General features: G+C 42.2%; 2 protein-coding genes across 4 annotated transcripts in view; one reads left to right on the top strand and one right to left on the bottom strand.

The window, feature by feature from the left end:
• Nucleotides 1-6,509, bottom strand: part of FAM227A (family with sequence similarity 227 member A) — a 63,386-nt gene extending 56,877 nt beyond the window's left edge. Inside the window, exons 1-3 of the mRNA XM_057486361.1 lie at nucleotides 6,288-6,509; nucleotides 3,937-4,173; nucleotides 2,089-2,171 (exon numbers count right to left, since the gene is read on the bottom strand). Of these exons, the coding sequence (XP_057342344.1) occupies nucleotides 2,089-2,171; nucleotides 3,937-4,078 (225 nt within the window). The 5' untranslated portion in view covers nucleotides 4,079-4,173; nucleotides 6,288-6,509. The remainder of the gene's footprint in view (nucleotides 1-2,088; nucleotides 2,172-3,936; nucleotides 4,174-6,287) is intronic.
• A 258-nt stretch (nucleotides 6,510-6,767) lies between these two features.
• On the top strand, nucleotides 6,768-23,545 carry CBY1 (chibby family member 1, beta catenin antagonist). Of its 3 annotated transcripts, none has more exons than XM_036891543.2 (6): nucleotides 6,768-6,922; nucleotides 9,481-9,604; nucleotides 20,316-20,400; nucleotides 21,317-21,422; nucleotides 21,505-21,623; nucleotides 22,830-23,545. In XM_036891543.2, exons 3-6 carry the CDS (start codon nucleotides 20,323-20,325, stop codon nucleotides 22,908-22,910), a joined length of 384 nt encoding a protein of 127 aa, XP_036747438.1. In that variant the 5' UTR covers nucleotides 6,768-6,922; nucleotides 9,481-9,604; nucleotides 20,316-20,322; the 3' UTR covers nucleotides 22,911-23,545. The 3 variants fall into 3 exon arrangements, with proteins under 3 accessions (XP_036747438.1, XP_036747439.1, XP_036747441.1); XM_036891544.2 differs by having other exon boundaries at nucleotides 6,776-6,922; nucleotides 9,484-9,604; XM_036891546.2 differs by lacking the exon at nucleotides 9,481-9,604 and having other exon boundaries at nucleotides 6,779-6,922.
• Nucleotides 23,546-24,256: the final 711 nt, after the last annotated feature.

Genomic DNA, 24,256 nt, shown 5'->3' with positions numbered 1-24,256 from the left:
GTTCTGGAAGGATACACACCACACAATTAGCAATGGTTATTTCTAAGGAGGGAAATACAGCTGGGGGAAAAGTGACTTTTGCTGCTTACTTATATACTTATAGAGGGTTTGAATATTTAAGAATAAGTATGCATTACCTTTTTAAAATTTAATCTATTTAAAATTTTAAATATAAGACAAGAAGATTGACTGAAGAGCTGAACTGATTCCAAAAGTCAGCAGTGAAAAATCTGGGGTGAGGGTGAGGCTAGAAACTGTGAAGACAAATCACTAGGCCAGGACTTGGTGGGAAGCAAAACTGTCAGGCGAAAGGAGTTAGGGGATTTAGGTGGTGTGAACTGGCAGGATGTAAAGTAGGAGGGTTAAGACTGACCAAAGAAGCTAAAGAGATGTGATGGGAGAGGAGGAGAGCTGGGGGAGCACAGTGGACTAAAGGTCAGGCCAAGTGCAATCTGGCAGAGAAGGTCTTCCCAATCTATAGAACTGCATGCCAACAAATGACTTGGGTTTTCATCTGGTCTGAGTCTCTCTCATTGTCTGGAGACGTAGACGGTAACATAAGCAAGTGAAGCAGGCGAAATGTAAGATCATGTGGCAACACATACTTTGCTTCCATGTCAGGAACACTAAATGGTGCTGATTAGTCAATCACCGACATACAAAAAAAAAAAAAAAAAAGAAATCAAACAGACCTTACATTGTTCACAAAAATTAACTCAAAATGGGTCATAGAACTAAGTATAAAATGCAAAACTATAAAATCCTAGAAGATAACATAGAAAAAAACCTAGATAACCTTGGCTCTGGTGATGACTTTAGATACAACACTAGAGGCACCTGAGAAGAAACAATTGATAAATTAAAAACTGCTCTCAATGTCAAGAGTGTAAGACGGCAAGCCACAGACTGGGAGAAGATATTTGCAAAAGACATATCTGATAAAGGACTACTATCCAAAATACATGAAGAACTCTTAAAACCCAACAAGAAAACAAACAACTCCATTTAAAAGCAAGGCAAAGACCTTAACAGACACCTCACTAAAGAAGATATACACATGACAGGTAAGTATATGAAAAGATGTTTAATATCACATGTCATTAGGGAACTGCAAATTAAAACAAGAATGAGATAGCACAGGACACTGATTAGCATGGCTAAAATCCAGAACACTGACAACAACAAATGCTGGTGGGGATGTGGAGCAACAGGAACTTTAGTTGATGGCTGGTGGGAATGCAAAATGGTACACTCATTTGGGAGATAGTTTGGCAGTCTCTTACAAAACTAAACATACCAGGAATCACACTCCTTGGTATTTACCCAAATGAACTGAAATATGTCCAAACAAAACCCTGAAAACAAATGTTTTTTTTTCTTCATAACAAATTATGAAAAAACAGAAGCTTTCTTCGTAATTACCAAAACTTGGAAGCAACCAATATGTACTTCAGTAAGTGAATGGATAAACTGTGGTACACCATATAATGGAATGTTATTCAGCACTAAAAAAGAAAAGACCATGAAAAGACATTTAAATGCATACCACTAACTGAAAGGAACCAATCTGAAAAGGCTATATACTGTATTGGTTCCAACTATACGACATTCTGGAGAAGGTAAAACTATGGAGGCAGCAAAAAGATCAGTGGTGGCCAGGGGCTGCGGAGAGAGAGGGATGAACAGGAGGAACACAGAGGACTTTTTGGGCAGCGAAACTATTCTGTATGATAGTACAAAGGTGGATACATGACATTACACATTTGTCCAAACTCAAAGCATGTACGGCACAATGCTAGAACCCTACTGTAAACAATGGACACTGGGTGATAATGACGTGTCAATTTAGGTTTATCAACTGCAACAAATGTGGTGATGGGGAGGTTGTGCATGTGTGGGGATAGGTGTATATGGGAACTTTGTACTTTCAGGTCAGTTTTGCTGTGAACTTAAAACTGCTCTAAACACTAAAGTTTACTAATTGAAATATTTATCTGTGAGACCTCTATTAGCAAATGTACTGTCAAATAAATGGAGGGGTCCCCAGCCCATCCCTCCCAGAAGACTTGCCTCACACCCATAACTCACCAGACTGTTGACCAATGCGTTGGGGCTCAGATCTATTTCAGCAATGGTTTGGTTCACCTGGTGCATGGAGCCAATGAGGCACGCTGGGAGGTGAGTCAGCTAAGGAGACTATGGGTGTGATCACATGCAAACGGGACCAGGCTGGCCTGGCAAGGATGGCGGCTCACTTCCTTTCTGTGCTCTCTCTCCACTTAATTATTTTCTTTGTAAATATTCATACTTCTTTTCTCTTGTTTAGAAGAGATGCTTTTATAAATTATAAACAAAAATTAACCACCTCCTAGACATCTTAGAAAATACATAAATTATCCACTCTGCTACTACCTTAACAACTTGTGTTAGGACTTGGGGAGATTTCTGTATTTTTTATATATTTTTTTAATCATTAATATACAATTACATCAGCATTATGGTTACTGGACTCCCCCCATTATCAAGTCCTCAGCACATACATACATACTTAATTTTAGCAAATTATAATGTCAGTGTATGCCTATTTTACTACTCTGACTTCTCTTCATTGTTATGATCATTTTCAGTAGGGCTAAATAATTTTCATCATATTTTAAGTGTCATTATATGAACCAATATATGAATTAGAGGATGCACCCTGATATTTAACTGTTCCTTGGCTATTGAGTATCTGAGTAAGTTGTTTATAATTTTTTGCAGTCACAAACAGTGCTGTGATGCACACAGTCACACAGAGAGCTGTTTCCATTTTTTGGATTATCCATTTAAGGGAAATTTTCAGATGAGGGAGAACTGCACCAAAGGGTATCTCTACCTTTTTATCACTGTTGAAATCTCTATTCAGTTCAGTGGTTCCTCTTGCTACCCTCTCTATAGTTGCATTTCTTTCTGTCTTAGCTTCAATTGGTCTAAGATCTATCTTTTGTAAAAGACCCATAATCCTATCACTCCTTATTGCCTTCACATAAAACGAGGTTCACTTTTATTTCCATTACCTTCAAGTATTCTTACAAATCTGAGGACACACTTGACTGACAAAGATGCTGAGGGATATGACAAATTCAAAGGGAGTGAAAAGGGTTAGGCTGAGGTGAGTGTGAGATTAAGAAAAAAGAGAGGACAGACCTCAGAAAAAGGCCCAGAAAAGTGAGACCCTGAAGCAGAGAAGTGAGATTCTGATGGGATCACTTGCACTCATCCTGAGCAGGGTTTCTGAGCGGTGTGGGAGGGATGGGATGCAGAGGGACACATGCCAGTTGGCTGGCAGCAGCATGACTTGAAAGTCAAAGCTCATGTTCGGAGAAGGAAAGCCCGGGGCTTATTTATATCCTGACAGGGTTACTCGCAGGGCAAGCTCTAAGGTCCTCCAGAGATGGTGTTCTGGGGGTCCCTGGGATGTAGTTCAGGGCTGGAAGTGAGCGGAGGATCAGCAAAGGCAGAGCTAGAGAAGTGAGATGTTGATAGAGAATGGATGATGCCAGAGGGGTGAACTCTGAGCCTGGGCAGAAGGGCTGGCAGGTGAGGAGAGGTGAAGCCAACTGGAGTTAAAAAAAAAACAACACAGCTCACTGGTCAGAGCACAAACGGCTGGACCAGGACCTCTTGGCTACCTACGATTCTTTGCATGGTATGAAGGGAAAGAAGGAAACTATGGGAAATAAATGAGCTTCTTTCCTCTTCCTTCTCATTCTTTCAACAAATACTTCCAATATTACTCCCTTTGGGGGCTCTTTCTGATTATCTTAGTCAAACAATCCTTCAAGTCTCTAATTCTTTTAGAGGATTGGTAGGGCTTTGATGAACATGTAAGGAACAAACTAATAACGCAGGTTACAGACTCAAGCCGCAACTGTAGATGGCACCCCAGAAGGATACAGGGCAGGCTGTCCTCCAGGCCCCTCTCCACAGCACTCTTCCTTGCATTCCGCGCAGCGAGTGAGACGGCCAGGGCCTCGTCCACTGGTACCAAGGGCAAAGCGGTGACATTGATGACTTCCATCTTCCTGAAATGAGCCATCGTCCAGTTTCTTTTAAACTGACAAATAGTTAAGTTTCTACTTTTAAGATCCTCTCATTTCCCACTCTAATCTTGTTTTCTGTTCAGCCAGCCTCCTGGAAAATCACAAATAGCACAGAAACATCTTAGAAAGCACGACTGTGCTCGTCTGGTAAGCAGGCCTGATAGCGAGGCACATGCTGTATGCAACATGGGGAATTAAGGCTTTTGTCTGAGAAGCCCATTCTTAACTGAAGATTTTGAGGCATATATACCTTTTCTGTCTGCCTGCTGATGCCTGCCCACCGCCCCACCCAGCTCCCAGTGAAAATTGTTTTAGTTTTCAAAATAAGGAGACCAGAGAGCTGACAAGGTGGGGGCTCCAGACTACCTGTCTGTGAAGTCCAGGATTCTGCTTTCATCTATTACAGCACTTAAAATACTGAAATTATTTACTTCTGCATCTTTCTCCCTTAGGCAAATTACTCCCTAGGGATTATATTTATTCAATATTTGATTCCATTTTAGACTCATTCACCACACTTTTTCCAGTCCAAACAGGAAAAAGTTGTCCCCAGTCAGTTGGATTGCAGGAAAGGCTGGTTCAGGCCCAGGTCAATACTATCTCCTCCCTCCTGCTCCTAGCTTTTACCCACAGAGGCATGGGGTGAGGGGAGGGTAAGAGGGAGGCAGGTGCATTTTCAAATTTCTCACTTTCATCCCACCCACTCCCCAGCATGACTGGAAAACTACAACGTGTTTTCTGAACAGCCAAGGTTAGGGCGACCCTGTCAAGAAGACTGTTGCTTTAGCTTAACATTATTGCTCATGAGTAACGGAAGACTTTAATATTATGCTTCTTAAAAGAACTATTTAAAATACACACTCTGTTCCCTTTTGAATTTTTCATGATACCATTTTAGGATAAGTATTCTCTGAAACCTGATAAGTACTTACTGTCACCACCTGGGGAGGAAAATAGGATGGGAAGAAAACTAACTTGGTTGAATATCTACCTGTGCCCTGCACTATTGAATGTACTGGGGCAGAAAAGTAGAAGAATAAAAAACATTTTACCCTCATGAAGCACTTCTTATAGCAGCCAAAATTTGAATGTGCCCTGTTTAAAGTTCACATGTTATAACTTAAACATGTTAAACAAGTTAAAACAATGCTGACCTTGGAGTCAGACAGACCTTTGTCTACCTTAACCTTCAGTCATTCAATGGATATTTACTGAGTGCCTGACACTCGGTGTGCTCCTGATCGGGACAGGATGGTGAGCTAAACTACTCTTGAGCCCTGTTCTAATGGAGTTTATGTCTACTAGGGGAGACGTGCAATAATCAAACAATTACATAAATAGCTGTGAATTATAACTGTGACCACTGCTTTGAAGGGAGGTACACAGTGCTATGTGACAACATAATAATGAATATTTACCCATTTATTATTAATCCTCATTAAGGTGGTCAAGACTTGAAGGAAAAGCAGGAGTAAATTAGATAAAGCAGGAGAGGAAAAAATACCATCCAAGCAGAAGAAAGCAAAAGTAGAAAGTTAGGAAAAGGTTAGACCTGTGCATGACAGTAGCCATTAGCCACATGTGACAACTGAACCCTTGGAATTTGGTTAGTGTGCCTAAAGAACTAAAATTTTAATCACTTTAAATTTTAAAATGAAGCAGTATAAATTTATTGATTATATGTTGAAATGATAATATTTGGGACACATGAGTTAAATAAAATATTATTCAAACTAATATTACTTGATTTTTTTTTAACTTAAAAATATGGCTACTAGAAAATTCTAAATTACATATATAAGGCACACATTACTTTTCCACTGAACACTGCTGGGTTATACCAGGCAGATTTTGGTTCTAACACATGGAGTTCTCCACTTTTCAATGAAGTTGAGTGTAGCTCGAAGAAAATTGCACTTGGAGCCAGAGACTCACGGGTCCTGCCCCTTATTGGATGACTTGATGTACTCACTAGGCACCCAGTATATATCCCTTGAACGACTCTTGAGTTTCTTCATTTATCAAATGGAACCAATAATAAACACTGTTAGGACTGCAATAGTTCTCTGTCCCTTGGTCAATGAGACCGTGAAGTGGTCCCTGGGCCTCAGTTTCCCCTGCTGTATTAGTAGATCAGAGTCGGGGCGTGGGAAGTAGGCTAGGGGAGGCGGGAAGGGCGGGTCACGGTCGGTCTGTAAGTCCTACCTGAAGGCGGCGGAAACCGAAGAACTCAGGGCCGGTTCCGCCACAGACCCCTCAGGAGACCCTGTAAAGTTCTGGATGGGACACCCGACACACGTTGCCCCCACACCCACCAAGAAGGGATGCCCGTTGCTTTGTGGTCTGGAGGAGGGACGTCGGGGAGAGGCCCATTCTGCGGCTGTGAATCCCGGCCGTCTCCAGGCAACGCCGGGCGCAAACACCACTTCCCCCCTCCCACAACAATGGAACTCTCACTAGCAGGCACGTACCGCGGCGACGGCCCTACGGGCTGGGAGACCAGACCAATTGGTTTGTGGGGAGGGCGAGTGCAGTTCCTCGTCCTAGTCTATAGCATGGGGCATGAAAATGCCTCTAGAAGACAATTCCTTTGTGGAATATATTTAATATATATCGAGGCAGTCCTCAAGCATTTCTGGTGCCTCGCTTAAGCTCGCTTTGGGGACCCCGTGCACCCCCACTTCCCTCAGTGGTAGAGGCCGAGGCGGTGCTGCGCGTGCGCGTGCGGTCTGAGAGCGGAGGGGCTTCACAGCTGTGGTCTGTGCGAGTGACGCCGACCCCGGTGTGCGGCCGCGGGTCGTGTCCGGTGCGTTTGTGCCCAGGCTGCTGGGACGCGTCAGGTAGGGGTCCAAACCCGTCGTCGCCCCAGGGTGGGACGCCCGCGCGTTCCTCAGGGGACCCGGGGTCTCCAGTAGCTGGAGCGGCCGGAGGGCGTGGGGCAGGGGGAGGAGGCCGGGTTCACCCCAGGCCAGCCGCCGCCCTTACTGAAGGGTGTTTCGCCTACGTAAATTGGGGTAGTTATTGCGCCCGGTCCGTGAAGGTGATTAAACGAGGGCGTGCGAGTGAACGTTTGTTCCTTACCGTTAGTGGAGTCCAGTAGCCCTGGGTGGCAGAGTACCTGTGTGGCACGTACTTGGCAGGCTCTGAACTCGGGGACGCATTCTCTCAGAATCCAATGAAAGCCAAAGGCTGCCCCTTATCTTCTTGTTTGAATAAAATAAGATAATCTATTTTATGGCCCATTGCAAACTGTAAAGCATTGCACAGAGATGAAATAATTATTATTAGCGCAGAGGAGTAGACCTTATTTGAAGCCCAATTCCACCGCCTTCCCACGCCACGCTGTGATTGGGGACAAATTACTTCTCTAAGCCGCAGTTTTCTGATATGTAGAGGGAACATACTTGATCTACTTCCCAGGGTTGTTTTGAGCAACAAATGCCGCAGCTTTTAATAAACATTAAAGAACTCTAACAACCTGAGAGTGGATACTATTGATATCCTTGATTACAAATAAAGAAGCCTAAGGCTCAGGGAAGATAAGTTCTGGGGTCCCAGTTGGGGGGTGGGGGAGCAAACTGATGATGAGAACCCAAATGCTCTCCCTTCACTTTTTTTGTGTTGAGCTCCTCCTCTCCAGGGAGTTTCATGAGAAAGAAGGCTGCCTTAGGCCAAGTGGGCAGCTGGGATCTCTAGGTCCACATTAATGCGTCAGGTCCCTAGGGTCTCAGCCAGAGTTGGTTGTGGATTATTGGATCTGATTTAAGAGACAACTAGTCCAGACCCTTCCTTTTCCTCATCTGTAATATACTGATGACAGTTATCTGCTTAAGGCTATGAGAACTAGTGAGGCCATGAGTGAAGTGCCCCTGTTAAGAATGTGCTACAACTTCACACCAGTTAGGATGGCCACCATCCAAAAGACAAAGAACAACAAATGTTGGCGAGGATGTGGATAAAGGGATCCCTCCTACACTGCTGGTGGGAATGTAATTTAGTTCAACTATTGTGGAAAACAGTATGGAGGTTCCTCAAAAAACTCAAAATAGAAATACCATTTGACCCGGGAATTCCACTGCTAGGAATTTACCCTAAGAATGCAGAAGCCCAGTTTGAAAAAGACATATGCACGCCTATGTTTATCACAGCACTATTTACAATAGCCAAGATATGGAAGCAACCTAAGTGTCCATCAGTAGATGAATGGATAAAGAAGATGTGGTGCATATACACAATGGAATATTACTCAGCCATAAGAAGAAAACAAATCCCACCATTTGCAACAACATGGATGGAGCTAGAGGGTATTATGCTCAGTGAAATAAGCCCGGTAGAGAAAGACAAGTATCAAATTATTTCACTCATCTGTGGAGTATAAGAACAAAGAAAAAACCAAAGGAACAAAACAGCCACAGACTCACAGAACCCAAGAATGGTCTAGTGGTTACCAACGGGAAAGGGACTGGGGAAGATGGGTGGGAAGGGAGGGATAAGGGGGAAAAGGGGGCATTATGATTAGCACACATAATGTAGTGGGGGGGATATGGGGAAGGCGATATAATAGAGAAGACAAGTAGTGATTCTATAGCATCTTACTATGCTGACTTACCTGTGACTGTAATGGGGTATGTGGTGGGGACTTGATAATAGGGGGAGTCTAGTAACCATAATGTTGCTCATGTAATTGTATATTAATACCAAAAAAAAAAAGAATGTCACAATGTATTTGGCTACTCTTAGCCATTAGTAGACATTTTGGATTATTTATTTTTTACTGTTAGCAGCAGAGAACCTTTGTGTGAGCATGTCAAATTCTTGCTGGAGGATACTTTTTTAGAAGTGGGTTTGTTGGCCAAAAAGTATGCACATTGAAAACTTTGCTAGGTTTTGCCTAAATGAAAAATTATAACATCTTTTGTTTCCACCAAGAATAAATGAAAGTGCCTTTTTCTTCACACCCTCACCAACATTGGATATTGTTCATCTTTTAAAGTTTGCCAATATGATGGGTGAAAGTGCTTCTTCTTATGATGGATCCCACAAGTTATTAATACAAAGATAATCTGATATATAATTTATATGTATGATATATAATTTTATATACCTTTAGCCAACTGACCATGGCTGTGGGCCTTGAGAAAATTGTTTTCTCATCTCTGATGTGTAAGGAAAATGCCTACCTTATGGGGTTGTTGCAAGGAATAAAAGAAATACATGAAGTGTGCCCAGCATGGGGCCCAACCCAGTGTATATGCAGGAAGTTGTATTAGTTTTTGTTACTGTGCCCTTTTCTGAGTTAAAATCTTTCTTCCTGAATATTCCCATTTCATTCTTGTCCTGCCCTCCACAGACATAAGATTAATGGTCCTCCCTCTTCTGCCCTTTTTCTTTTCTCTAGCAGAAACAATGCCAGGGCCTTCTACTGGGTTTTGGATGATGTGGTAGCACAGCTTCAAACTCCCTCACCTCAGCATCTTGGTCCCCACGGTTGTCCCGTCTACCACCAAGCTGGAAGCATTCTGGTTCGTCTTAAGTCCTAAAGTGTTGTGCCCAGGCCCAAATGCTGTCCCTAGGTTGTGGGTCTACTGCTATTTTTAATTACAAACACACACCCCTAAATATCTTTGTTTTTATTTATAAATCATATATACGTATACTTATGTATTGCATATTGTAAAACCTCCAGACAAGCTTCTAAACTTTTATCTTTAATTTTAGTGACATTAATCTCCCCATTGCTGAAAACATACTATGAGTTATCTTTTAATCATAGTTGACATGAAACTTTGTTTCAAATAGTCTTGACAAGTTCCCTCTTTTCTTCGCCAACTTCTTGTCAGATATGATTAATTCATTACTGTTTATCACACAATGTAGTGAAGGAAAGTTTTATGCCTAGGAGTAAGAAAAGCGAGAGCTCTGCTGCTTTCTTTTTGCTCATTTTTACTTTCATTATTGTTATTTTCAATCTGCAGTTTCTAAGAAGGAATCTTTTAAAGCTACTTGTGTGTTATAAGTTAAAATTGGGTAATAAATGGGGAGAAATGAACCTTCACTCCTGTCTCACGCCAAATATAAAAATTAATTCCAAATAAGGCATAGTCCTAAATGTGAAAGCTAAAACAACAAAATTTCCAGAAGTTAGTATATGAAAATATCATGACCTTGGAGTAGGCAAAAATTTCTTGAAATAGGATACAAAAACACTAATCATTAAAAAGAAATGGATCCATTAAAACTAAGAAACTTCCTTAATTGAAAAGAAACCAATCAGAAAGCAAAAGGGCAAGCCCAAGATTGGAAGAAGGTATTTCAGTATTCCTTATATATGCAAATGACATATATAAAGAATCCTTAGAGATCAACAAGAAAATGATAGACAACCCAACAGAAAAATGGCAGAAGGCTTATACAAGCATGTCACAAAAAAGGAGATCTAAATGTCCAATGAGTACATGAAAAGGTACCCAATTTAATTAGCAACTGGGGAAAAGCTATTTAAACACACAATGTAACACCACTACATACTTACTAGAATAGATAAAATAAAAATATAGGAAATTCCAAATGTTCACAAGGATCTCTTGTACACTGTTGGTAGCAGTTCAAATTGGTACAACCACTTTGGAAAGCCATTTGGCAGTGGCTTCTAAAGCTGAATATATGAATGTATGACACAATTCCACCCCTAGGTATAGAAACAGAGAAGTTTACTTAAGTATACAGGAATACATGTCCAAGCGTGTTCTTAGCAGCACTATTTTTTTTTTTACATATGTCACATTTTATTTTATTTATTTACTTATTTATTTTGTCCTTACCTATAACATTGATACTATTTATTTTTATTTATTTATTTTTTAGAGTGCATCTCTCATATTTATTGATCAAATGGTTGTTAACAACAATAAAATTCTGTATAGGGGACTCAATGCACAATCATTAATCCACCCCAAGCCTAATTCTCATCGGTCTCCGATCTTCTGAAGCATAACAAACAAGTTCTTACATGGTGAACAAATTCTTACATAGTGAGTTAAGTTCTTACATGGTGAACAGTACAAGAGCAGTCATCACAGAAACTTTTGGTTTTGATCACACATTATGAACTATAAACAATCAGATCAAATATGAATATTCGTTTGATTTTATACTTGATTTATATGTGAATCCCACATTTCTCCCTTATTATTATTATTATATTTTTTTAAATAAAATGCTGAAGTGGTAGGTAGATGCAAGATAAAGGTAGAAAACATAGTTTAGTGCTGTAAGAAAGCAAATGTAGATGATCAGGTGTGTGCCTATAGACTAAGTATTAATCCAAGCTAGACAAGGGCAACAAAACATCCACGGATGCAGAAGATTTATCTCAAAACAGTGGGGGTGAGGTTCTAAGCCTCACCTCTGTTGATCCCCAATTTCTCACCTGATGGTCCCCCTGTGACTGTGCCTGTCTTAGGTTGTTCCTCCCTTGAGGAATCTTACCTGTCTCTGGCTAACCAGCCATCTTCCAGGGCCATACAGAGAAATGTAAAGTTGGTAAGTGAGAGAGAAGCAATATTGTTTGAAAAGGTTAGCTTTTTACTTTGCAGATTTATGCCCTGTGGCTTTTATGCCCAGCATTTGTCTTGAGGTATCTTTACCACTTGGAAGAATTATGATACTCGGTAAATTTGATATGAGGCACGAATTCTATTTAAGGGTTGTAATTAGGAAGGAAGAAGAAAAACTATAGAAGTAGCAGACGGATGAAAACATGGGAAGATTGATTATTTCTTTGACTTATCTTCTTGTAGAGTAACTTAAGCATGTATAGGTTTTAAACTACTAATTAAATTGCGCACACACATTAACATAATAGGAATACAGTTACATAACCAAAGCAGACCTACAATTACCAGCCATCTCCAGTGAAACCAAGAAAACCAGTTAGGCACCCTAAGCATTTGTGAAAACTTATTTATGATATGATGGATATTGTCTAACTGAATTTGAATAGTTTGAGAAAAATCAGAGAAATTAAAACAACACATTCCTGGGAACTGTTCACATCCCATGTGTTCTTTTAACAGTAGATAGTCTGTAGTCTCAAGATTTTGGAGCGCTGCAACTTGCTCTTCTCCTAATTCTTGGTTGAGTTCCAACAGTATAGATCCAGTCAAATTTGTTGTTTTACTGTATGCACAGGCCAGCTTAGATATCTCCTTCTTCATTCCAATGGCCATTCCAGGAACCAGTGGGATGAATGCAGCTACAACTGCAACAGTGCCAGGATCTTTGTTGAAGTTTTTTGATGATCATCTTCTGGAATGACTCTTCCAGACTATGTTGATGTTGGAACTTCTTCTTCATATCGTATCTTAGTTCGTTTTCTGGGTAGCCAAATTAGGCTTTGATCCTCTGTATAAACACAAACAGACCCTTTGCCTACACTTTGATATGCCCTTTATACCACTGTGAAGAACTTATTGGAGGTCACCACACAGGAACTGCTTTTTTTTTTAAGAGAAAGGTTTATTATCAGAAAAATGTACTTCCATAGCTGATCATCTGACACCCTTTAAATGATCAAAATTAAGGATATTTAAAGCATGCATTAATCATTGATTTACAGTTAGTTTTACCCTTATCAGGGAGTAATCCCCCTTTCCTTTTTTTTTTTTGTTGTCATTAATCTACAATTACATGAAGAATATTATGTTTACTAGGTTCTCCCCTATACCAGGTCCCCCCTATAAACCCCTTTACAGTCACTGTCCATCAGCATAGCAAAATGCTGTAGAATCACTACTTGTCTTCTCTGTGTTGTACAGCCATCCCCTTTCTCCCGCCCCCCCCATTATGCATGCTTATCTTAATACCCCCTTCATCTTCCCACCCCTTATCCCTCCCTACCCACCCATCCTCCCCAGTCCCTTTCCCTTTGGTACCTGTTAGTCCATTCTTGGGTTCTGTGATTCTGCTGCTGTTTTGTTCCTTCAGTTTTTCCTTTGTTCTTATACTCCACAGATGAGTGAAATCATTTGGTATTTCTCTTTCTCCGCTTGGCTTATTTCACTGAGCATAATACCCTCTAGCTCCATCCATGTTGTTGCAAATGGTAGGGTTTGTTTTCTTCTTATGGCTGAGTAATATTCCATTGTGTATATGTACCACATCTTCTTTATCCAATCATCTACTGATGGACACTTCGGTTGCTTCCAATTCTTGGCTATTGTAAATAGTGCTGCGATAAACATAGGGGAGCATCTGTCTTTTTCAAACTTGAGTGCTGCGTTCTTAGGGTAAATTCCTAGGAGTGGAATTTCTGGGTCAAATGGTAAGTTTATTTTGAGTATTTTGAGGAACCTCCATACTGCTTTCCACAATGGTTGAACTAATTTACATTCCCACCAGCAGTGTAGGAGGGTTCCCCTTTCTCCACAGCCTCGCCAACATTTGTTGTTGTTTGTCTTTTGGATGGTAGCCATCCTTACTGGTGTGAGGTGATACCTCATTGTAGTTTTAATTTGCATTTCTCTGATAATTAGCGATGTGGAGCATCTTTTCATGTGTCTGTTGGCCATCTGTATTTCTGTTTTGGAGAACTGTCTGTTCAGTTCCTCTGCCCATTTTTTAGTTGGATTGTTTGTTTTTTGTTTGTTGAGGTGGGTGAGCTCTTTATATATTTTGGACGTCAAGCCTTTATCGGATCTATCATTTTCAAATATATTCTCCCATACTGTAGGGTTCCTTTTTGTTCTATTGATGGTGTCTTTTGCTGTACAGAAGCTTTTCAGGTAATAGAGTCCCACTTGTTCATTTTTGCTGTTGTTTTCCTTGCCTGGGGAGATATGTTCAAGAAGAGGTCACTCATGTTTATGTCTAAAAGGTTTTTGCCTATGTTTTTTTCTAAGAGTTTTATGGTTTCATGACTTACATTCAGGTCTTTGATCCATTTTGAATTTACTTTTGTGTATGGGGTTAGACAATGGTCCAGTTTCATTCTCCTACATATAGCTGTCCAGTTTTGCCAGCACCATCTGTTGAAGAGACTGTCATTTTGCCATTGTATGTCCATGGCTCCTTTATCAAATATTAATTGACCATATATGTTTGGGTTAATGTCCGGAGTCTCTAATCTGTTCCACTGGTCTGTGGCTCTGTTCTTGTGCCAGTACCAAATTGTCTTGATTACTATGGCTTTGTAGTAGAGCTTGAAGTTGGGGAGTGAGATCCCCCCTACTTTATTCTTCTTTCTCAGGATTGCTTTGGCTATTCAGGGTCTTCGGTGTTTCCATATGAATTTTTGAATTATTTGTTCCAGTTCATTGAAGAATGTTGCTGGTAATTTGATAGGGATTGCATCAAATCTGTATATTGCTCTGGGCAGGATGGCCATTTTGACGATATTAATTCTTCCTAGCCACGAGCATGGGATGAGTTTCCATTTGTTAGTGTCCCCTTTAATTTCTCTTAAGAGTGACTTGTAGTTTTCAGGGTATAGGTCTTTCACTTCTTTCGTTAGGTTTATTACAAGGTATTTTATTCTTTCTGATGCAATTGTGAATGGAACTGTTTTCCTGATTTATCTTTCTATTGGTTCATTGTTAGTGTATAGGAAAGCTACAGATTTCTGTGTGTTAATTTTGTATCCTGCAACTTTGCTGAATTCTGATATCAGTTCTAGTAGTTTTGGGGTGGAGTCTTTAGGGTTTTTTATGTACAGTATCATGTCATCTGCAAATAGTGACAGTTTAACTTCTTCTTTACCAATCTGGATTCCTTGTATTTCTTTGCTTTGTCTAATTGCCATGGCTAGGACCTCCAGTACTATGTTAAATAACAGTGGGGAGAGTGGGCATCCCTGTCTAGTTCCCGATCTCAGAGGAAAAGCTTTCAGCTTCTCGCTGTTCAGTATGATGTTGGCTGCGGGTTTATCATATATGGCCTTTATTATGTTGAGGTACTTGCCCTCTATTCCCATTTTGCTGAGAGTTTTTATCATGAATGGATGTTGAATTTTGTCAAATGCTTTTTCAGCATCTATGGAGATGATCATGTGGTTTTTGTCTTTCTTTTTGTTGATGTGGTGGATGATGTTGATGGACTTTCGAATGTTGTACCATCCTTGCATCCCTGGGATGAATCCCACTTGGTCATGGTGTATGATCCTTTTGATATACTTCTGAATTCGGTTTGCTAATATTTTATTGAGTATTTTTGCATCTACATTCATCAGGGATATTGGTCTGTAATTTTCTTTTTTGGTGGAGTCTTTGCCTGGTTTTGGTATTAGGGTGATGTTGGCTTCATAGAATGAGTTTGGGAGTATTCCCTCCTCTTCTATTTTTTGGAAAACTTTAAGGAGAATGGGTATTATGTCTTCTCTGTGTGTCTGATAAAATTCTGAGGTAAATCCGTCCGGCCCGGGGTTTTTTTTCTTGGGTAGTTTTTTGATTACCGTTTTAATTCCTTTGCTCGTAATTCGTTTGTTTAACTTTTGTGTCTCTTCCTTGGTCAGTCTTGGAAGATTGTATTTTTCTAGGAAGTTATCCATTTCTTCTAGGTTTTCCAGCTTGTTGGCATATAGGTTTTCATAGTAGTCTTTAATAATTCTTTGTATTTCTGTGGAGTCTGTCGTGATTTTTCCGTTCTCATTTCTGATTCTGTTGATTTGTGTTGATTCTCTTTTTCTCTTAATAAGTTTGGCTAGAGGCTTATCTATTTTATTTTCTCAAAGAACCAGCTCTTGGTTTCATTGATTTTTGCTATTGTTTTATTCTTCTCAATTTTATTTCTTCTCTGATCTTTATTATGTCCCTCCTTCTGCTGACTTTAGGCCTCATTTGTTCTTCTTTTTCCAGTTTCGATAATTGTGATGTTAGACTGTTCATTTGGGATTGTTCTTCCTTCTTCAAGTGTGCCTGGATCGCTATATACTTTCCTCTTAAGACTGCTTTCGCTGCATCCCACAGAAGTTGGGGCTTTGTGTTGTTGTTGTCATTTGTTTCCATATAGTCCTTGATCTCTATCTTAATTTGTTTGTTGATCCATTGATTATTTAGGAGCATGTTGTTAAGCCTCCATGTGTTTGTGAGCCTTTTTGTTTTCTTTGTAGAATTTATTTCTAGTTTTATGCCTTTGTGGTCTGAAAAATTGGTTGGTAGGATTTCAATCTTTTGGAATTTACTGAGGCTCTTTTTGTGGTCTAGTATGTGGTCTATTCTGGAGAATGTTCCATGTGCACTTGAGAAGAATGTATATCCTGTTGCTTTTGGGTGTAGAGTTCTATAGATGTCTTTTAGGTCCATCTGTTCTACTGTGTTGTTCAATGCCTCCATGTCCTTACTTATTTTCTGCCCGGTGGATCTATCCTTTGGGGTGAGTGGCATGTTGAAGTCTCCTAAAATGAATGCATTGCAGTCTATTTCCCCCTTTAGTTCTGTTAGTATTTGTTTCACATATGCTGGTTCTCCTGTGTTGGGTGCATATATATTTAGAATGGTTATATCCTCTTGTTGGATTGAGTCCTTTATCACTATGTAGTGTCCTTCTTTATCTCTTGTTACTTTCTTTGTTTTGAAGTCTATTTTGTCTGATATTAGTACTGCAACCCCTGCTTTCTTCGCACTGTTGTTTGCCTGAAATGTGTTTTTCCATCCCTTGACTTTTAGTCTGTGCATGTCTTTGGGTTTGAGGTGAGTTTCTTGTAAGCAGCATATAGATGGGTCTTGCTTTTTTATCCATTCTATTACTCTGTGTCTTTTGATTGGTGCATTCAGTCCATTTACATTTAGGGTGACTATTGAAAGATATGTACTTATTGCCATTGTAGGCTTTAAATTCATGGTTACCAAAGGTTCAAGGTTAGCCTCTTTAGTACCTTACTGCCTAACTTAGCTCGCTTATTGAGCTGTTATATACACTGTCTGGAGATTCTTTTTTTCTCTCACTTCTTATTCCTCCTCCTCCATTCTTCATATGTTGGGTGTTTTGTTCTGTGCTCTTTCTAGGAGTGCTCCCATCTAGAGCAGTCCCTGTAAGATGCCCTGTAGAGGTGGTTTGTGGGAAGCAAATTCCCTCAGCTTTTGCTTGTCTGGGAATTGTTTAATCCTGCCATCATATTTAAATGATAGTTGTGCTGGATACAGTATCCTTGGTTCAAGGCCCTTCTGTTTCATTGCATTAAATATATCATGCCATTCTCTTCTGGCCTGTAGGGTTTCTGTCGAGAAGCCTGATGATAGCCTGATGGGTTTTCCTTTATAGGTGACCTTTTTCTCTCTAGCTGCCTTTAAAACTCTTTCCTTGTCCTTGATCTTTGCCATTTTAATTATTATGTGTCTTGGTGTTGTCCTCCTTGGATCCTTTCTGTTGGGGGTTCTGTGTATTTCCGTGGTCTGTTCGATTATTTCCTCCCCCAGTTTGGGGAAGTTTTCAGCAATTATTTCTTCAAAGACACTTTCTATCCCTTTTCCTCTCTCTTCTTCTTCTGGTACCCCTATCATGCGGATATTGTTCCTTTTGGATTGGTCACACAGTTCTCTTAATATTGTTTCATTCCTGGAGATCCTTTTGTCTCTCTCTATGTCAGCTTCTATGCGTTCCTGTTCTCTGGTTTCAATTCCATCAATGGCCTCTTGCATCCTATCCATTCTGCTTATAAACCCTTCCAGAGTTTGTTTCATTTCTGCGATCTCCTTTCTGGCATCTGTGATCTCCTTCCGGACTTCATCCCATTTCTCTTGCGTATTTCTCTGCATCTCTGTCAGCATGTTTATGATTCTTATTTTGAATTCTTTTTCAGGGAGACTGGTTAGGTCTGTCTCCTTCTCTGGTGTTGTCTCTGTGATCTTTGTCTGCCTGTAGCTTTGCCTTTTCATGGTGATAGGAATAGTCTGCAGAACTGGGACGAGTGACGGCTGGAAGGACTTCCCTTCTTGTTGGTTTGTGGCCCTCCTCTCCTGGGAGAACAGCGACCTCTAGTGGCTTGTGCTGCGCAGCTGCGCGCAGACAGGGTTTCTGTTTCCTGCCCGGCTGCTATGGAGTTAATCTCCGCTGTTGCTGTGGGCGTGGCCTGGCTCGGGCAGCTGCTCCAAAGTGGTGGAGTCGCGTTGGAGCAGGAGCTGCTGGGAGGCTATTTATCTCCGTAAGGGGCCTCCCCGCTCCCTGCAGCCCAGGGGTTAGGGTGCCCAGAGATCCCCGGATTCCCTACCTCTGGATTAAGTGTCCCGCCCTGCCCCTTTAAGACTTCCAAAAAGCACCTGCCAAAACAAAACAACAACCACCAAAAAAAAATTAAATAAATAATTTTTTTAAAAAACCACTCGCTTTTCTTTGTCCTCAGGCGCCGGCCTCAGGCACCCGCTCACCGGTCCTGCTGCCCTGTTTCCCTAGCATCCAGGGCCCCCTGGGCACACACTGTGTCTGCACTCTGGCCCGGATGGCGGGGGCTGGGTGCTCGGCAGTCCTGGGCTCCGTCTCCCTCCCGCTCTGCCTGCTCTTCTCCCGCCAGGAGCTGGGGGGACGGGCGCTCGGCTCCCGCGGGGCCGGGGCTTGTATCTTACCCCCTTCGCGAGGCGCTGGGTTCTCTCAGGTGCGGATGTGGTCTGGATATTGTCGTGTGTCCTCTGGTCTTTATTCTAGGAAGGGTTGTCTTTGTTATATTTTCATAGATATTTGTGGTTTTGGGAGGAGTTTTCCGCTGCTCTACTCACACCGCCATCTTGGCTCCGCCTCAGCAGCACTATTTTTAATACACAAAAAAACTATTTTAATAGACAAAAACTGAAATGGTCCAAACCTCTACTTCATGCAGTAGAATATTTCATTGCAATGTAAATAAGCTACCACCAAATACAACAACATAGATAAATCTCACAAACATGATATTGAGTAAAGAGAGCTAGACACAAAAGGGAACATACTGTACGAATCTACGGATATAAAGCTGTTGAGTGAGGCTTGTGGGATGATGAAATGTTCCTGATCTGGAGGGCAGCTACACAGGAGAGAGAGAGAGAGAGAGAGAGAGAGACTCTTGCAGTCATACACATGATTTGTGTACTTTTCTGTATTTACTGGAAATACAAAAAGGCTTATTTTTTCCTTTTCCTCCACAGCCAAAACGGGCAGTGTCAGTAAATCTACTTAACGATGTAGTAATGCTGAAAGCAGGTATGGCTGTCAGGGTCAGCTCTTCCCTGTTGTGGCCTCTTCCTTTCACTGGTCTCCTCACCTAACATACAGGACAGGAGACCTGACATATGGACTGAGTAAGGGACATTATTAACAATCTGAAAGTGAGCTATAAATAGTTTGATTTCTTTAAAATGGAACATATGCAGAGACTATCACCCACATGTGATTCTCACCAGCATACGGGAACAATTGCATTCCTTGCTCTAAACTATAAATCTGGTGATGCTGTCTTGGGTCCAAAGTTAAGACAGGCAAGTTAGGCATTTGCATGTGGTTAACATAAACACACAGACCTGCTTTCAAATACTAGCTACTACTTAGGACCTTAGTCTTTCTTTAATTGAAGTGTGGTTGACACACAATATTATATTGGTTTCAAGTATACAACATAGTAATTCGACAGTTACCTACATTATTAAAGCCTCATCCCAACTAGTGTAGTCACTATTTGTCAACATAGAAAGATGTTACAAAACTATTCACTATATTCTCTAAGCTGTATTTTTGTCCTCGTGATTAATTTATATTATGATTGAGATTTTGTGCTTCATCCCTGTGACTAATTTATGTTAAGATTGAGATTTTATGCCTCTTTATCCCCTTCACCTATTTTACCCACCCATTCCAACCTCTCGCCCATGGTAACCACTAGTCACTTCTCAGTGTCTGTGAGTGTGTTGCTTTTTTGTTTTGTTTTTAGATTACACATACAAGTGAAATCATATTTTTTGTCTTCCTCCACCTGGCTTATTTCACTAGGACCTTAGTCTTTCTAAACCTCATCTGTCATATGGTGCTAATAAAATGAGCTAATTAAGGGTGGTTGTGAGAATTATGAGTTAGTGCCTGCAAAGATTTTCACATACCGCCTTGCGCATAGTGAGTACTCAACACTTGGAAGCTATTACCAGGATTGTTAATAGCCACATGAAAAGATGTATGTTTTCATGATTTGAGGACAGTGGCATAAGGTCACCGATCCAACTGTTAGTACCACTGACTTTTTCTGACCCTAGGAGAAGGGAACATTGACCTTTCTTTCATCAGGCCAAAGATGCCTCTCTTTGGGAATACGTTCAGTCCGAAGAAGACGCCCCCTCGGAAGTCTGCTTCTCTCTCCAACCTGCATAATGTGAGTGTCAGTACTGGGCTCAGTCTCTTGTGCAGCTTGACTGGAGTGCAAGCCTGGTCTCTTAAAGAAAGTGTGGTCCTCTAGAGAGGCATCCTCATAGGAGGGCAACCTTTTCATTCATATTAATTGCAATTGCTGAAAACAGTTTTTAACTCCTAAAATTGGGAATTATTGTCAGAGCTTGTTCAAGAAACTGCTAAGACAGTCAATCTCATTATGATTTCTGATTCCAAATGATGTATCCAGTTTGACTGCATTTTATTCCCAAGACTTGGCCAGGACAGTTTTAGTCATGTCTAAGAATCAAGCTCATTCTCAAAGGATGATGTTTTCCCTCTATTAACCACATTCAAAAGGATATGTTACAGCTCCAAAGGCCGTTTCCAAGCTCCTCGAGGGCAGAGCTGGTCGCATTGATCTCTGCATACCAGTAGCAGTCCTGATGGCAAGGTCGGGTGCTCAACGAGCTGGAGAAACATTGAAAATCACACTAAAGAACAATCACTATAGCTAATTGGGTGTTAACATTTTATGCCTTTTTCATGACATATATATCCATAGTAAGCAAATGATAACTTAGGGGCTTATTACATTTAAAAGGGTTTTTGACTACTAAATATTTTCAGTAGACTGTCTTAAATTGTTAGGTGCCTAGTAGCTGTAAAATAATTCAGTTTAAAAATATCAGCATACATAGCTTTTTTGGAAAACTTCTGTTGTATAAAGCAGTATGTTTCTTCTCTCTCAAAGTTTAAACATTTCATTGTGCCTTATTTGATTTTCTGACTTTAAAAAATGTTGTTAAATATGCTGGGTAACAATTAGAAGAAATGAGCTGTCGTATAGCTAGCAGAGGAGGCACTGGAGCCCTCGGCCTTCCGCCTCCCGAAGCCAGCGTGTAGTGTCTCGCCCACAGCTGGATCGGTCAACCTGGGAGGTGGAGCTGGGCCTTGACTACGGGACTCCCACCATGAACCTGACGGGACAAAGCCTCAAGTTTGAAAATGGCCAGTGGGTAGCAGGTGGGCTAATTTTCTGCCATTTGTCCAACAAGACAGTAGAAGAAAATCCCCCTCCTAACTACTGGTTCTATCCTTCCACCAGAGATGGGGGTTAGTGGAGGTGTGGACCAGAGGGAGGCTCAGCGCCTCTGGAGGCGGAACCAGCAGCTGGAGGAAGAGAACAATCTCTTGCGGCTCAAAGTAGACATCCTGCTGGAAATGGTGAGGAAGGTGATGGGAAGGGAGGACTAGGCTTTCCTTCTGGGCAGGCTGCTTGCCTAGGTAAGTTGCTTTGAATCCAGAGATACAAATCAGACCCAGTTCCTACCCCCAAGGGCCGACAGACTGGTGGGAAGATGGACAATAAACATAATGACAGTGCGGAGTCTATACAGGGCCTGGCGCCAGCACATGAAAAAAAGAACGTGATTCTGTCTGGTCAGGGACATCAAAGAGGAAGGGATATTTGAGCTGAATGTGGAAGGGTACAGGGAGGAATGAAGGTTGGGATAGAGGCATTACGGAAAGAAGGACAGTGCTCACGGCTTGGAGGCGTCCCATACCAAGCAGGCACTAGGCAGTGCCCAGGGCAAACCTCCTGTGGGGCAAACATGCATTGGTGTTGGTTTCCTATGGCTGTTAAAAACAGCCGCCTGCTGGACCTGGAGGTGCAGGTCAAGGTCCTTGAGAGGCAGGAGAGCATACACCGTAGTAGTTAAGGGCAGGCATTCTGGAGCCGAACTGCCTTGTTCTTGCCCAGCTCCACCATGGCTGTCTGACTTTAGGCAAGTTACTTAACTGCTCTGTGTGAAGAGACTTAGTTTCTTCAGCAATGAAACAGGCACAATAGTGAGAGATACCTCACAGTGAGTTAATAATACAAGTAAAACAGTTGGGATAGTGTATTGCTCTGGAAGTGTGGCTCACTCTTCCCAGTGAGGGAAATGTTTTGAGAGTGGATCTCTCTCTCTGCCCTAACTTGAGTGTCTTGCACCTGTTACTCTACAATCCATTGAAAGAGCCTAGTGAGGAAAGTTGCATTCTTTTTCAAGCATTTCCCCTAATTACCATTATGTTAGTTAGCTACAGCTCAGAAGCAACCTAGACCCTAATCCTCTCACCCTGGATTTGGCAGTATTGGCCTTTTTCAACCCCTGAGGCCTGCAGTGCTCAACACAGTGAGTGCCATGCAACCCTAGGGAATCAAAAATGTTGACAGAGTGGATTATAATGTTCTTGATGGACTTGAGGCCCTGGGTCATCAGGTGGTTACATTCTGCCCAGGTACAGAGGGGTTCCCATCATGGAGGCCAGCTGGCAGTGCTAGAGAAATGCCAGAAGGCCTCTCCCAGTGCCCAGAGCCGGCCTTGCAGACCTGAGACACGGCTTAGAAATGCCCTTTGTAATGGTCCGCTTTTTTTCTTTCAGCTCTCTGAGACCATTGCTGAGTCCCAGGTAATGGGGAAGGAGCTGGATGAGCTGAAGAGTGTCAGCCGGAGGAGGAAGTGAACACCCCAAAGACATGTGTCAGGAAAGTAGGGAGAAACCTACTGATCAGAAGAGTAGGATGTGGCTGAGGGGTTTCTTTTAGTTAAACTAGTGGATTAGGTCCTGCGATCGGGCCTAAAGGTACTGACCCCTTGGGTTGGCAGTAGGACAGTGACAGCCCAAACCAGGATTCCAGGCCAGGGCCTTCAGTAGGAACGGCTGCGTGGCCCAGGGAGGCGAGTGTGTAAATCGGGCCTCAGGGAGGCCTGCGGCAGTGAGGAGTCTTCTGGTGCTCTCCAGTCACTTCACGTACAAATGCACCTGTCCCAGGTTCACTCCTGCTGGCCTGACACTGCTGGGAGAAGCAGCAGGAGTCCATCATGCCACCCCCTGGCATTGGTGGTGGGGTACAGCGCCAGTTCTAAAGAACCCTGTATTATGGCATCTCCGGCGAGCAGCTCTCCTGGCTGGCTTCCCCTCAGGCCACACTCTCCATCCTTTAGAGAAAGAACACTCCTTCCTCAGATCCACAGCTTCTGGCTTCATTCCTCAGCCCCAAACATCAGCCTGCACCAGCCTTCCACAGCAACACCATATTTTTGTGCTACTTTTCCGTTGACACTACTTTTTTTTTAATTAAATGAGGTTATATAATCTGTCTGTGGCCAGAGTGACTGGAAAAAGCAGCATTAGTTCTTGGAGAAGTGAATGGAGTCTGGAGTCTAAGCCTCTGTTGTTCCATCCAAAGACAGAATTTTAGGTTGTGGGGAAGTGCCACCATTGCAGGAGAAGCATTCCAGCTTCCTGCGCATCGGCAAAGGCTGACCTGCCACGGAAACAGTCCCTCTGCCTCCATTCCCGCCCCTCGTCCTCCAGGGAGTTGGGACTCGCTCAGACCTGGCAGGGGCCGAGCACCTGGGGCTGAGGGCTGCATCCCTAGAGTGGGAATCTGTGCTGAGTCGGCGTGAGCAGAGCTGCTGCGGTTGGAGGAGGGAGCCCGCCAAAGTCAGAGGGACCCAGCTCCCGGAGCGGGGTAGGGACAGAGCGCCTAGGGCTTTAGACCAGGGTGGCTTCTCTGGTCAGCCGTTTCTGAGTGCCTGTTACTTGCCTGGCACTGGCCTTAGGACCTCGCTCGCCCTCCCATTTCTCCTCAGTTCAGCCCTGTGAAGCAGGGATGGTCAGCATGCCTATTTGGAGGTAGGGAACCGAACTCCAGGAGGTTCAGAAACTGGTCTAGATCATACAGGGGAAGGTGGGAACCTGCTGATTCACAGCTCAAGGTGAAAGAGAGCTGCTGGGTGCAGAGTAGCCTCAAATGGAGGCTGCTATTGGAGTCCAGGGCCAGCTCCATGGGGGATGGACAGAAG

This window comes from Manis pentadactyla, chromosome 10 (assembly GCF_030020395.1).
Source record: "Manis pentadactyla isolate mManPen7 chromosome 10, mManPen7.hap1, whole genome shotgun sequence".
In the NCBI taxonomy this organism is placed as follows: domain Eukaryota; kingdom Metazoa; phylum Chordata; class Mammalia; order Pholidota; family Manidae; genus Manis; species Manis pentadactyla.
The sequence above is the reverse complement of the archived record's forward strand: the minus strand, read 5'-3'. Positions and strand labels throughout refer to the sequence as shown.